This window comes from Castor canadensis, chromosome 3, assembly GCF_047511655.1.
Source record: "Castor canadensis chromosome 3, mCasCan1.hap1v2, whole genome shotgun sequence".
NCBI lineage: Eukaryota > Metazoa > Chordata > Mammalia > Rodentia > Castoridae > Castor > Castor canadensis.
In genome coordinates this window covers 120,182,051-120,197,954 of record NC_133388.1, presented here as the reverse complement: position 1 = coordinate 120,197,954, position 15,904 = coordinate 120,182,051, and the positions used below count along the sequence as shown (strand labels likewise).

At 36.8% G+C, this 15,904-nt stretch overlaps 1 protein-coding gene across 1 annotated transcript in view; it reads left to right on the top strand.

Annotated features, from left to right (window-relative positions):
• Prex2 (phosphatidylinositol-3,4,5-trisphosphate dependent Rac exchange factor 2) overlaps nt 1–15,904 on the top strand; it is a 288,123-nt gene that overhangs the window by 165,867 nt on the left and 106,352 nt on the right. The window contains exons 26-30 of the mRNA XM_074068562.1: nt 8,566–8,745; nt 11,056–11,150; nt 12,142–12,224; nt 12,877–12,967; nt 13,610–13,738. Coding sequence (XP_073924663.1) covers nt 8,566–8,745; nt 11,056–11,150; nt 12,142–12,224; nt 12,877–12,967; nt 13,610–13,738 — 578 coding nt within the window. The remainder of the gene's footprint in view (nt 1–8,565; nt 8,746–11,055; nt 11,151–12,141; nt 12,225–12,876; nt 12,968–13,609; nt 13,739–15,904) is intronic.

The window sequence follows — 15,904 nt, the reverse complement described above, 5'->3', positions numbered from 1 at the left end:
TTAAGGTATCTGCTTTAGTTTCTCTGCATTAAGGGCAACAAATGCTAGCTAGTTTTTTAGGTGTCTTACCTATCCTCACCTCTCCCTTGTGTGCTCTCGCTTTTATCATGTGCTCATAGTCCAATCCCCTTGTTGTGTTTGCCCTTGATCTAATGTCCACATATGAGGGAGAACATACGATTTTTGGTCTTTTGAGCCAGGCTAACCTCACTCAGAATGATGTTCTCCAATTCCATCCATTTACCAGCGAATGATAACATTTCGTTCTTCTTCATGGCTGCATAAAATTCCATTGTGTATAGATACCACATTTTCTTAATCCATTCATCAGTGCTGGGGCATCTTGGCTGTTTCCATAACTTGGCTATTGTGAATAGTGCCGCAATAAACATGGGTGTGCAGGTGCCTCTGGAGCAACCTGTGTCACAGTCTTTTGGGTATATCCCCAAGAGTGGTATTGCTGGATCAAATGGTAGATCGATGTCTAGCTTTTTAAGTAGCCTCCAAATTTTTTTCCAGAGTGGTTGTACTAGTCTACATTCCCACCAACAGTGTAAGAGGGTTCCTTTTTCCCCGCATCCTCGCCAACACCTGTTGTTGGTGGTGTTGCTGATGATGGCTATTCTAACAGGGGTGAGGTGGAATCTTAGCGTGGTTTTAATTTGCATTTCCTTTATTGCTAGAGATGGTGAGCATTTTTTCATGTGTTTTCTGGCCATTTGAATTTCTTCTTTTGAGAAAGTTCTGTTTAGTTCACATGCCCATTTCTTTATTGGTTCATTAGTTTTGGGAGAATTTAGTTTTTTAAGTTCCCTGTATATTCTGGTTATCAGTCCTTTGTCTGATGTATAGTTGGCAAATATTTTCTCCCACTCTGTGGGTGTTCTCTTCAGTTTAGAGACCATTTCTTTTGATGAACAGAAGCTTTTTAGTTTTATGAGGTCCCATTTATCTATGCTGTCTCTTAGTTGCTGTGCTGCTGGGGTTTCATTGAGAAAGTTCTTACCTATACCTACTAACTCCAGAGTATTTCCTACTCTTTCTTGTATCAACTTAAGAGTTTGGGGTCTGATATTAAGATCCTTGATCCATTTTGAGTTAATCTTGGTATAGGGTGATATACATGGATCTAGTTTCAGTTTTTTGCAGACTGCTAACCAGTTTTCCCAGCAGTTTTTGTTGAAGAGGCTGCTATTTCTCCATCGTATATTTTTAGCTCCTTTGTCAAAGACAAGTTGGTTATAGTTGTATGGCTTCATATCTGGATCCTCTATTCTGTTCCACTGGTCTTCATGTCTGTTTTTGTGCCAGTACCATGCTGTTTTTATTGTTATTGCTTTGTAATATAGTTTGAAGTCGGGTATCATGATACCTCCTGCATTGTTCTTTTGACTGAGTGTTGCCTTGGCTATTCGTTGCCTCTTGTGTTTCCATATAAATTTCACGGTAGATTTTTCAATCTCTTTAATGAATGTCATTGTAATTTTGATGGGAATTGCATTAAACATGTAGATTACTTTGGGGAGTATCGACATTTTTACTATGTTGATACTACCAATCCATGAGCATGGGAGATCTCTCCACTGAGAAAGATAAAATTTTATCTTATAGAAGAATACTAAGTCACAGTGGAAAAATAACTGCATTGAAAAATACATTTAAAAGTAGGCTAACTACACATGGAGTGTTCCTCATTATCTTTTGCAGCTCAGGGCACAATATTTGATATGTAGCTACTGAAGTTATTCATGAAAGATACAGAATATAATAAATGCTTAACACGCATGTTAAGTGATCAAGTGCAAAAGTATGTGTCTCTAGCAATATTTCTTTTTTGTTCTAATTGAATTGATGGCCTCCCAAGCAATGATGCCAATAGCAGAACCAGTAATTTGGAAGTTTTAACCAAGAGGAGATGGAGGGAGTTAATGATTAGTTTTCTAGTCAGATCAACTAATTCTTATTTAAGGATTTGATGTTGGGAGAATTGCCCGAACTCCATAGAGTGCTTTGTCACATTCTGATGTGTGATTATGTTTCACAGTAGTCAAAGCGGCTCAGTATAGTCAAAACATCATGGCTTTTCGGATGCTTCAGTTTTTCATCTTTGGAAGTTGATGAATAACAATAATAATAATAATATTTGGCCAGGTATGATGGCTTGTGCCAGTCATCCCAGCTACCCAGGAGGTAGGAGAATCATGGTCTGAGGCCATCCCTAAGCAAAAATGAGAGATCCTACCTAAAAAATATCTAAAAATGAAATAGGGTTGGGGCATGGTTCAAATGCTAGCACACTTGCAGAGTAAGCCTGAGGCCCCTGAGTTCAAACCCCCATATTGCAAAATAATAATCATAATAACAACAAATTTCAAATTTGGGGTGAAAATTATAGAAATTAATACAGAAGGCAGTCAGCATAGTTGACAGTGTCATACTTGAAAGCCTATAGCACTGTCATATTATCGTCATTGAACTCTTTATGAAAGTATTTATTTAAATTGCTAGCAGATGTGTGTTGTTTATCTAAGACATTTATCCTCCTATACTTTCATGGGCAACTCAGTTTAGATGCAAAATATTCAGAACTTATTCTTTGCTTTTATTTTAATTTGAGATTATGATAATGGGGTCACAATTGACATAATGTCTTATTTTATATATCTTTGATATGTAGAGATCAAAAATCAAAAATTTACCAATGTGTATCGGGTACATATTTATATTTATTTTTAAATCATCTTCACATTTCTTTTACTATGCTTTTTTTTTTTTTTTTTTGGTACTGGGGGCTTGAACATACAGCCTCATACTTGCTAGGCAGGCACTCTACCACTTGAGCCACTCTGCTAATCCTTTTTCTGAAGTCTTATGAGTAACTTAGAATTAGAATTCTGTTTTCCTGTGTCTAATGAACTAGATTTAAATGATTTACTTATAACATTTTATATATTAAACTACAACTTCTCCATTTACAGATGACTTAAACAGTCTGAGGTTGCTAAGAGAACTGAAGACATTTTTAAGCAATGATGTTTTTAAATGGCTTTGCAGCCCTTGTAAGTTCATGCTTTAGGGTATTATATTTGCTTTACTTAATAAATGGGATTTTATTCTATGGTATGTTCCATTGTAGAAACTAGTTCCCCTTGAGAAATTTAAGAAGTGTATAGAAGAAAAGTCTTTATTGTAGGACACTGAATCATAGATCCCAGCTCTCAGAGGAATTTTAAGAGAACATCTGGACCAATCTCAACTTCCAGTTAGACCAAGAGTTATTATTCCCATTTTTCCTTTGTCAATGGCAAGATTATTGATGTGCTCACTGAGACTGTGTCAGAAACTCAGTCTCTTGTGCATCAACATGCAGCACCGCCTGGCATTCATCCAAACTTTGTTAATTTGTTGACCTTTTTTTTTTAGGTTCCAATAATGGAAATAGATATTTCAAGAAAAACTTTGAGCCTAGGAAGTTTCTTTAAGATATTTATATTTAAAGAACTAGTTGCAGAAGTAGGTTTAGGTAAATACCTATTCACTGAAACTACTTAAGGTGATTGATTATTTCTCATTATGATTCAGTTATTCTAAAAGCCTTTACCTGTTCTGCATGTTGTTAGCAAAGTGACATGAAGTAAGCAAATGGCTGGAGAAATAAACTTGGCCTTCTCTGTGTATAGCACATAATTTAATTCCAAATATAAACATGTTCTACATAACTCAATCTACAGTGTAATCACTTTGAAACAGTACAGTTGTCTAAGTGCCTAGCTTCCCCATTGCCCTTGTCATTCACAGATGCTGCAGTGCAGTTGAGCATAACAAATTATTTAAAAGGCTGGTTACCAGACAGTTTTTCTCACCATGTAATTATTCTTGGTCAGGGTGAAGAAGCAGATCCCAGGTGCTTTGCCAAGATTTAAAAGCAATTGGTTCATAAGATCTCATTGCTAGCTTTTCGGGAAGTTATTCGTTCTTATCAAGGGCTTGGTGTTGAGCCTGGCTTATCATGAAGTCTGGATATCCTGTCACCTAGAAACACTTCTAGAAATAAAATTTCCTTAACACATAGACATTTCACTAAATCCTCGTCCTTAGCTTCAGATCCAAAGATGGAATCAGAGAGGAATTTACTATCTAGTAGCATGAAATAAGGTTATGTTATAGATTTAACCAAGATTGTATGATTTTTATTTCACTCTGGGCTATTTTCCTGTAATGATACTTAGATACTAAAAATAAGTAAAGGGAAAAATAATTCATGAATAGTCCAAAACTTGATGAGATTTTAAAATACAGGATTTGTGTATTCTTACAGTGAGGAAATAATTGGAGAGAATTGGGGGTATTAAAGATAGGAAATTTGGGAGCAGGCTTCATTTGCAGGCATTGGATGTCCCAGGAATGAGTGACGAGCAAACCGCCTACAAGACAGTTAATGACCTGAGGGTTACGGGTAGGAATGGTGGTGTTTAGTGGTACCAATTACCTTTGAAGTTTCCTCAAGCATTTTGCTGGTAAATGTACAAGTACAGGTGCAGCTATATGAAAGCCAGTATCTATTATAGGTGCTCTGTGCCGGAAAGGGGTATACACTTGCATGCATTTACATATTTCATTATCACAGTCCCTCTGTGAACTAGCTTATGAAACCCTTCCCCCACTAGGGGTTTCCCCTGCTCTGTACAGTGCTCATCTCTTCGGTTTATCAAGCCAGATCTCAGGTATCATCTTTGGTTCTTCTATTTCCTCCCCTCTACCTCCAAGAGCTCCTCAGGTTCTGTCTGTTAGCCCTTACCTCAGACTGTGTCATCATCTATCCCTTTGGACTGAGTCACCTTCCTCCCTCATCAGTGCCACCACAGGAGTTGCTGAGCTGTTCCTTTCTCTGATACATTCTACACCCAATGCATGCCAGAGGATCTATCAGGGCAAGTGGAGTTGGTCCCCTGCTTAACACCGTTAAACAGAATTACATTGCAGTTAAATTACACTTGTCCTTTGCTATTAATTCACCGGAGATTGATTTCAATACCCCTGCAGATGCCAAAGTCTCAGGATATTCAAGTCTCTTACATAAAATGGAGTAGTATTTGCTTATAACTTAAATATGTATTCTATGTAAGTAGTTGTTAATATTGTATCGTTTAGGGAATAATGACAAGAAAAAGTCATATGTATACAGTCTAATTGGAATTTTTTATGAATATTTTTGATCCATGCTAGGGTGAATCTGTAGATGTGAAACCCACAGATCCAGAGGGCTGACTGTGCCCTGCAAATTTCTCCATGGTATCCCCCTGTCCACCTTTCCATATTCATCTCACTGAGCATCAGCTTTACTAGACACTTTCTGTTCCTGGAAAATGACAATCTCAGTCCCACCTGAGGTTGCTCTGCCTGGTGGGATCTGTTTCCCAGATCTGCATGGCCACCTTCCTGGTACCCAAGAGTCAGGCAGATGGCAGATCTGAAGTGAGGCTCTGCCTAGTCTTGCAATTAAAGAAGGTGCTTCTCTGTTCCACTTACTCAGTCTTGTCTCTTCTAGGTTCCTGGTTTCTACATACCACCTGTGTTTCCCCCTTCATTGTTCACAAAACTCTAAAAGCCTCACAGACATAAAACAAATGTTTCTTTCTTGCTCACTCTTCATGCCACAGGGTCTCTGTGCTACATTATCCTCAGAGGTTGCAGGCATATGGCCCGTTAGCTGTATTATTTCTGATGTCATGACAGAAAAAGGGAATGTGACAGCCTGCACAATGATGCAGAGTCTCCTGTCTAGAAGTGACCTTGCTAAAGCAAGTCACACAGGCACGCCCATCCTCAGAAGGTAAGGGGAATACTTCCCAGTTGTGTGCCCAGAACTGCTTCCTCCAGTATGTAAGGTATATGCAGGGAAAGGAAGTAATGCTTAGTTTTCAAAGTCTGTTTATGTAATGATACCTGATATGTGTATATATACATACACACACACACATATATATTGAAAGGCATTTTTTTCTCTCTCTATCTTCTTTTTTTAACTTTTTTTTCCCTTTATTGTTGTGCTGGGTGGGGTACATTGTGGCATTTACAAAGGTTCTTACAGTGTATCAAATATCTCATACTTGGATTCACCCCCTCCACCACTCTCCTTTATCTCACCTCTCCCCCAATTCCTGGAATAGTTTCAGTGGGTATCAGCTTTGCATTTACATACATGTGTATACATTTTTTGCACCATATTCACCCTCCTATACCCTTTCCCTGCTGGTACTATCCCTTCTCCACAGGACCTGTTCAGCCCTCCTGTTCTTTCTGTTTGTTTGAAATAAAGGTAGCTAGCCACACAGGAAATTTCCTTGTGATATTTTCATGTGTGTACATATAATAACCCCAACTGGTTTATCTCATCTAATTTTCTTCATTCTACCTTACTCCCTTGATACTTACTTTTTAAGATAGTTTTAGGGGTAAGTGAATTAATAACTATTAAGTACTTAGAATAGTGACTGGCATATGAGCTCAACAGATAGCTGAGATGAGGGTGATGATAACGATGATATCTAAAAGCATACAAGTAGATGCACAAAAATACTAAGCAGTGGCACGAGGAGTAGATTGATCTGGACGGGAGGCTGCTCAGAATTTTAATTAATGGACTTTTAGTAGATAGACGAACATTGAGTGTGAGTAAAAGGCAAAGGAAAATATTTTGTATGTACATATAAAATACTATGTGCCTATTTGTTTTCAGAGTCTAGAAATTTTATGCAAGAACATGGTAAAAACAAGGTTTTGCTATCATTTATTTGCAAATCAAAGCACTTGATCCCACATTGTTAGTGCAAGCATGATTGTGACTGTTTAAAATGAAAAGAAATATGTGAATACAGTTCTTATAACTTTGAAAACTGTGTATGCTTAGCCCCATGACTTTTAACTTAAAATAGACATAAGCACAGAGGACTTCCTGAAAATGAGAACTCCTGCATATCTTTCCTCTTTGGTATTCGGAGTTCATCTGCCTGTGCAGTATAGAGCTTGGGTAATCGGAGTTAGCCTAATGTTTTAATCTTTTGGGTGGAAGGAGTGAATAAATATATAGCCTGTCTTATAATACATACAAATATCTTTCCAAATAAAAACTTACATCTAAAATAATTCATAGCTTTCAATTATTGAAGATGTTCACAGGTTCTTGACCAATATAATATAACTTTTCCAATTTTCATTGTTGTCTAAATACCATAAAATGCTAAAACATTATTCAGATATCACCTCACAGTGAGACCTTCTCTGACTATACTGCTTAAAATTGCAGCACTGTGCTTTTTTTTAATCCCCATGCCAGGGGCCTTGCACATGCTAGGCAAGCATTCTACCACTGAGCCACAACCCCAGTTCTGGGCTTTCTTTTCATTTTTCTCCTTCACATATGTCACAATCTAAGAGTAGCAAGATTACTTGCTTGCCATCTATCTCCTCCCAGTTGAATTTATGCTCCAGGAAAGTAGGGATTTTTGTATGTTTTATAAACTGATGTATTCAACAGCACCAAGAACAATACATTGTCCAATACATTGGAAGACTTGTTCTATAAGTGGATTGTGTGATGTATATAGCAAATGACAAAATTAGGCCTATGTTAGCAATTTTTTTCAAAAATTTTAACTAATTGATAATTACTTAACAAGGAATTACTTACTGCCTAGCATTGGGTTTGATGTTATTGGGTATGTGGAAGAGGTATAAGCTGTTCTCATAAATTGAAATAGCAAAACAAACCTTACATTGCTTTGGAAAATGAGTGTCAAGATATGAGCCAAATTGAAGAACCCTTCATTAGTCAGATTGGGGACATTTCATTACGGCCGGATTGCCAATGAGATTGGAGTGGCCCCTGTCTCCTATTGTCCTCATGTTGAATGTGACTCTGCTCAAAGTCTTATAAACAGTAAAGCCAGGACTTCTTGTGTGAGCAGTAAGAAATGAATGACAATACAATGGACTCTGTCAAATAGAGAAAATCTGGAGGCAAGGGTCAATGGGCAGTTGGATATTTTCATATTTGAGGGTGAGTCAATGAGACAGTAGTAAAACACTTTGAGTGTTTGCATTTAATATTTGGTTAGCACTTTACAGTTTACCAAGTGTTTTCATATGGTGGTGACAGTGGTGTAATGGTGAGAGGAGACAGGTGACAAGTGTTACACACCAGGAGTATGTTGCTCTCATTACATTCCCACTGCAGCTATGTGGGCTAGTTGTTTTTATTGCCCCTATTTTATAAATGTCATGGGTGGCATAATTTTGTTCTAATATCAAAGCTACTGAGTGACAGAACAAGATTTGAATACTGATTTCTGGCTAAATTGTGCACTGTTTCTATTACTTATTCTGAGCAGAAAAAAAAGTGAACTTTCTATGACAAGTTTTTTTTACACAAGAGAATATTTATTTAATGTAAAACAGAAGCTTTTTAGAAATCTTTGTAAGCCCATTATATTAAACAAATAAGGTAGTTATCTGTAACAGCCAATTTGACAATGTGCACTTGTTTTTTTAAATATCACATTGCAGCCTTCTGTCTTCAATAACATATTCTCCTAAATTGGAGCGTAAGACATCAGAGTGCATAATACCAACAGACAGCGACAATGAGAGGGGAGAAAGAAATAGCAAACGAGTTTGTTTTAATGTAGCAGGAGATGAACAAGAAGATTCAGGTCATGACACCATCAGTAACAGAGACTCTTACAGGTAAGTCATTTATTTCTCAACCTCATCTCATCAACAAAGTCAAATTGATTCTGTAGTTAACACAAAGGTCTTGAAAAAAATTTTGATTATTGTTTTTGTTGTTTCAAAATTACCTTTTATTACCATCCTCAAAAAAAGCATTGTGGGACAACATCATCTTTTAAATTCTTCCCTCTTATAATCTGAGTAATTTAGAAAAGGTGTTTTCTTTGATTGTGTGAGTCAAATTTGGAAGACTTGTTCTATAAGTGGATTGTGTGATGTATATAGCAAATGACAAAATTAGGCCTATGTTAGCAATTTTTTTCAAAATATCTTTCTGATCACTGTTTCTTTTCATTTTATTTTTGCACTGGATAGTAATGGGAATTCTTTTGCCCTGTTTCCCCATTCTTTTTATATTTTGTGTTCCAAGATAATTGGGCTAATTTCACTTTCTTACCTCTGTGACCAACTTTGTGTTTAATTCTTCCCTGGGATACCTTTTGTATTAGTTTGCCTGGGTTGCAATTACAAGGTACCATGAACTAGGTGGCTAGAGCAACAGAAATTTATTATCACACAGTTCTGGAGTCCACAAGTCTGAAACCCAGGTGTTAGCTGTGATGATTTCTTCTAAGGGCTGGGAGGAAAGGATGTGCTCTGGGTGGTCACCTTCATCTTTGTTTCCCTTCTTATAAGGACAAGGCTCCATCCTAATAACTTCATTTTAACTCCATTACCTTTGCAAGGACCTTCAACTCTGGTCCCATTCCAAGATACTGAATGTTAAATTTATGAATTTGGGGAGACATAATCCAACCAACAACACCTTCCCTCCAAACCCTTGTCATTTTCCTAGCAGGTCCTCGATTGAGGACTCCTACGATGAGTTTCCTTCATTGAAAATGCTTTCTCTCCCTGAATTCTTTTTTTTGTTTTTTGGAATACTGGTACTGGGTTTGACCTCAGGGCCTTCACTCTGAGCCACTCTATCAGCCCTTTTTCGTGATGGGTATTTTTGAGATAGAGTTTCATGATCTATTTGCCTGAGCTGGCTTCGAACCATGATCCTCCTGATCTCTGCTTCCTGAGTCGCCAGGATTACAAGCGTGAGCCACCAGTGCCTGGTGCTTTCCCTGAATTCTTTATGTCACCTGATACCTCATTTAGGACTGTCATAGCCAGCTTCATGTGTTATGTGTGCAGCTTCAATGCTTCATTTACACCAAAGGCAAAAACTGTCTGATTTGCTCTTGTTTTACAATGAAGAGATATTATGTAGATGTTATTTAAATCAAATTTATTTTCATCAGATAGGTTTATCAAACTAATAAGTAATATTAAAAACAAACTTTGCCAGGATGATTTTAAATAATTCCTACCACTCCTACCACATCTGGCAGGTTCTGATGGTAACTCCATTTTATATATAAGGATGCTGGGGTCCATTAGAGTTACATAATTTATCTTTGAGAACAGTAGTCTGGCTTCATGATTTCTTTCTTAATCACTCTACCATCACAATTTCTTTATTTCCAAAAGGATTTTAATGAATACATAAAAGTTAATTATTCCTAGAGATTCAATAATGTATCATGCATATTAAAATATTACCATTTCAGTTACTTTCAGCTTCCAAAGATACCAGTATGTTCTTTAATAGGAATCTGTGATTTTTCTCTAATGGGAAATTACACATCTGCAAATACTTTCTGCCTTACGTTCTACTGATCAGATAATTAAAGTTATCACAGTCTCCCTTTAGGATACAATAGACATTTTAATGGTAAATTTAAAGTTAAATAAGTCCTTTTACTTATTCTAAGGTAACAAAATAGGTTATCTCCTGTACGACTTCTGAAATCAGCATTGCTCATATTCACACACAGAAGTTGAACACACTCTTACCTGGGACATCCAGCATCATGGAGTACTTGCCTGTGCTGTGCTGTCTGTGGAGACAGATAAGGTAGCTCCCTGAGAGTTCAGAGCTAGGTGACAAGTGAGGCTACTGGACAGGGTTGGCAGATAGAACCATGAAACAGAACTTTCTCTAACTACTGTTATGAAATAATGAAAACTTTTATGTTTGGTATGATTCCTACTTTTATGACCACACATTTAAAAAATGTACACTTAGTGTTCAATTATATGACAGAAGAAGATTTGCAATATGTTAGATTTTAAAATACATTGTTTTAAAAAAGTGAGTTGGACAAGTTTATTTTTCTCATACTTTTGAATAAAGCATATCAATAAATGTAACTGTGGGGTGAATGTATGCAATAAGAAACAGCAGGAGACTAAAGTAGAACTCGTTTTTCCTAGTGACTGCAACAGCAACAGGAACTCCACCGCCTCATTCACGAGCATCTGCAGCAGCCAGTGCAGCTCCTACTTCCACAGCGACGAGATGGACTCAGGTGCGTGAGCAAGACGTGTCTTCGTGTTAGCCTCTGGAGACCTTGGAGGGACTCATTTCTTGCATCCATATTCATGTTCACTGTCATCATCACTCTTTCAGATCATACTCTTTCATCATCATGTCATACTGCTTTCAGATTCATGTGCTTGATAAAGTCAATCTCCCAATCCCAATTATTTGGAGAGTGGATTAAGAAGCAAAGTAATTTTTATTTTGTTTTATAATCTTTGTGTGGCTTTATAAAGGTACACAGCAAAAAAGTCTTACTAAAGCACTAAATTGTTGATTGGGGTGGGGCTGAGAGGAGTTTCAGACTGATTTTTTTTTTGTTTACTGTAATATTTTTCAATATTTTCAATCTTTGGTTGGTTAAATCTATAGATATGGGGCGTAAGGAGAATCAATTACATTTAAAATGCTTATGTCACCCCCACTGGGCAGGAGCACCCTAAGGGAAGAGCCTGCTTTCTTTTTTCTTTTTTCTTTTGCAGTTCTGGAGCCTCATGCTTGGGAGGCAGGCGCTCTACCACTTGAGTCGCTCCCCCAGCATGATTTTTTTTTTTTGACAGCAGGTGCAACCTTATATGTGGGAGACAGGGAAGAGGGGTTTTGAGAAAAAAAAGCACTGACTAATCTAATCCACTCATAAATATCTTATTTTGTGTGCACGAAGAGCCAAGTCTTTCATCCCAATGAAGACAAATCTTACCTTTCAATTGTGTGGTTTCTTTTAACCCTTTTATGATTAGAAAACTAGAGCGTTTTGAAAGCATGATCAAGAACGTGAGCTGGTTCGGGATCCTGTCTTTGAGGCACTCTGCTTTCACCTGTTTCAGAAGGACTGACCCTTTCAGAATTGCTTTTCCAAACATGAGAACTGATGTAGAATAAGAGCTAGTGTTTAATTTTCAAGTTTGTTCTAATATGGAAATACTTTAGGATGCTGAACATGAGATAACGATTTGTGGGGTTTTGTTTTTTTCACCTAGGTGATGAGTTTCCCCTGAGTGTTCACATTTCTCGAGATAAACAGGACAAGATACACAGTTGCCTGGAGCATCTTTTCAGCCAGGTATGAGGGGCATTTGTGGGTCTTTTCACCATGCTTTAATGTCAGAAAGCTCTCAGATGTGATTAAGAAAAAGCTTGGAGGTAGAATGGAAAGGATTTAACCTGTCCCTCCCTTCTTTCAGCAACTAACTGAAAGTACTGTTGTGAATATCAAGTACTTTCTACTCTTTGGAAAATTAAATAGACTCGTCCTTTTGATGATTTTGAGCTTTTTTGTGAATACTTTGACATTTCTAGCTGAACATTATTCCTGAGTTCAAAAAGAACAAGATAATTTTGATGTTCATTTCATGTTTTGCATTATAAAGAATTTTATAGTCATAATCAAAATTTGGAGTATAGAAGCTTTTACCACTTTGTAAAAGGTTCCAGTAACTTTTAGGGATTTTTTTTTAACTCTGGAACTTTCACTTTCTTTCATGAAGTAAGTTTTTTATTTCGTATTAATATATGGTAAGCTAATGAGAAATGTCATTGCATATATGATCACATAAGCAAGTGTGTTGATTACAATATTTTATTAAAAGACAGACTTCAGAAGCACAGTGGGGCTTTAAAAATAATTGTTTCCTTATGAAAAATATTTTAGAAGATTTACTCTTAGGAATATATATTATGAGAAGTGTGTAACTCTCAGAAATCTCTTATTGAAGGTGGATTCAATTACCAATCTCCTAAAAGGACAAGCTGTCTTGAGGGCCTTTGAGCAAACCAAGTATTTCACACCAGGCCGAGGGTTACAAGGTAATGTTCAAAAAATAACTATTAGATGATATCAGAAAACAAAAGGCCATCGACACTAGAGTCATGAAGCAAAATAGCAGATAAGAAGAAAATTTGTGGTTGCTCACGTTTCATAATTCACAAATATTACTTCTATTTTGATAAGTTTATGAATGTTAAAATTACTACAGTTTTTTTTTTAATGTCACTATAAACTCCTTATGTTTCTTTAGAAATTTGAAATGTTTACAGCCTGTAGAGGCCAGGTCAAACAAAGTATGTTAGTTTAAGATAGGTCACTATTAAGTTGCTTTTCTGCAAGTAAGTATGATTACCTGGTTAAATCCCGGCTGGTGGCAACAGGGCCTCGCAAATGTGAATTGGCAAAAAGAGCATGCAACAGAATGGGAGGTAAAGCTACCCATTCTCAAGCCTGGTTAGAATACGCTTCTTTGTTGAAACATTTGTAAGAAGATAACATTAAGATTTTTGACTTCAGATATAATCAACTTTCTGCTGTGGTTTAGTTAAAGAAATTGCCTTTGTGATATTATTCTAGAGTGAGAATGATAAAAGAGACACAATTCTGAAGACTCTGGGGCTATTTTGGAATTGTTTTTGTTTTTGGTTTTTTTTTTTGTGTGTGTGTGTGTGTTTATTTAGAATTCCAACAGGAAATGGAAGCAAAGCTGAGTTGTCCAAAAAGGTTAAGACTTCACATCAAGCAAGACCCTTGGAATCTTCCCAGCAGCGTCCGGGCTCTTGCTCAGAACATCAGAAAATTTGTCGAAGGTCAGCATGAAAAGCAAAGAACATTGCATGATATCAGCAATAAACATTTAAAAACCCGTTAAACCCAAAAGTCCAGTAATGCGTCATTACTTTGTGCAGTGTTTCATATTGTAAAGAAAATAAAAGGAATGACATGGGAGGAAGGAGAAGGGAAAGAAGGAAGGAATAAGACTGCAGAACCTTGTGTACTGGATATCTGAACATTGTAGAGTATAGTCTGGAGGATATTCTGAATGAATAGAATGAGGCTCATTCACAGAAAGGAAAAGGGAGCATGGAGAGAATATTTTATAATTTGAAACAATATCAGGAAAAAATTCTAAAGGATTCACAAAGGGCATGAAGCTGAATTTTACATGAAGTCTAAAAACACCACTTGCGAGTCTGTGTGAGAATCAAAATAATAACACAGGTTGCGTGATTAGCCTTTTAAGTTTCTCTCTCAAGAGCGTTTGTCTCAGTTGATGAACAGTAATCACCATAACGTCACTCACATGATATCCTGTAATTGGTACCATCCCTAAATTTGAGGTTTAAAATGTGAAGAAAACTCCACTGATGTGTGCTGTTTGGGGTCAGAGTTATTAAGGAAAAATAGCTGAGAGTTTTCAAAAAGGTTATGATGGAAAACATAAAATTAGAAATTTTTCTAATTTTAAGATTGTCCAATTCAAGCAGTTCTCTTCCCAGTGATGAGGCTAGTGTTTTACAATGTCTGGAGATGTTTTTGGTTTTCACAGTTGTGAGCATGAGGCTGGCATCCAGTGAGGAGAGGCCAGGGACTCTACTCAGCAGTCTACAATGTACAGGACAGCCCATCACGGCAAAGAATTATTTGGCCTCAAATGTTGATATTGCTAAAGTTGAGAAGCATGTACAATGATTATCATACCTGTGTGTGCGCTTTTATGCTTGCTAGATATGATAAATAGTGTCCAGCATGGTTCCAGACTAACTCTGGCCACTAAAGTTTTTAGGGCAAATTAGAAGGAGTTACATATTTCACTGACTCCTCATATTTGATAGAGCCTAAGCCAGTGACACACCTTAGTTTTCTTATTTACTAAATAATAGAGTGGCTTAAACATCTTATGATTACTAAGCCTTCTGCACAGAAATAGACTCAAACACAGCAGCTTAGATATTTTTTGAGATCAGAGAGACATTTGGATTGATGTGAACCACTTCCTCAAATCAATCACAGCAGTTTTTTTGTGAGATGAAATGTTTTATTCTTCACAACTGTGTTTGTTGGCTGTATTTTTATTTTAAAGCTTAATATCATAGTTATCTGTGGTCCTTCTTGACATCACATTCAGTGAAAAGTATGAATTAAAAATCTCCCATATAAAGAATAGAGCCAGGTGCCTGTGGCTTCGCATGTAATCTTAGCTACTCGGGAGGCAGAAATCAGGAGAATTGAGGTTCAAAGCCAGCCTGGGCAAATAGTTGACAAGACCCTATCTGGAAAAAAAACCCATCAGAAAAAAAGGGCTGGTGGAGTGGCTCAAGATGTAGGCCCTGAGTTCAAGCCCCAGTACCACCAAAAAAAAAATAGTAGAAATGTTAAATGTATTTTAAACCACAGCTAAATTTAGGGAATGGAAGCATATATTCCACTGAAGAGAAGGCACATTTTCTCACAATAGTTGTCAGTATCTTAACACTCCAAGAAGTTGTAAATCTGTAGTAGTTCTTAAGATCTTTTGAGTTTTTCTTGTTAATGATAAGAAGTGATTAATTTAATTATGTTTGCTTTTAGAGTTAGTGCAATACTGATTAGGAATGAGAAATTCTTTAAACATTTTTCAAACTGGGTGTGATAGCTCATGCCTGTAATCCTAGCTTCTCAGAAGATAGGAGGATTGTAGTTTGAGGCTATTTCAGGCAAAAAAAAGTCATCAAGACCCAAACTTAAAAGCAAGGTGGGAATGGTGGTACACATCTGTAATCACAAGTATTTGGGAAGCAGAGGTAAGAGGATCACTGGGGAAAAGTATAAGACCCTATCTGAAAAACAAACAAAAGGAAAAAGGGCTGGGGGCGTTGCTCAAGCAGTAGAGTGCTTGTCTAGCAAGCACTAAGTCCTTGCAAAAGAAAAAAACAACTTTTTTGTAGGTTTTTAAAGAAGAATTTCTCCTTTAACATATATATTTCTAAGGTAGC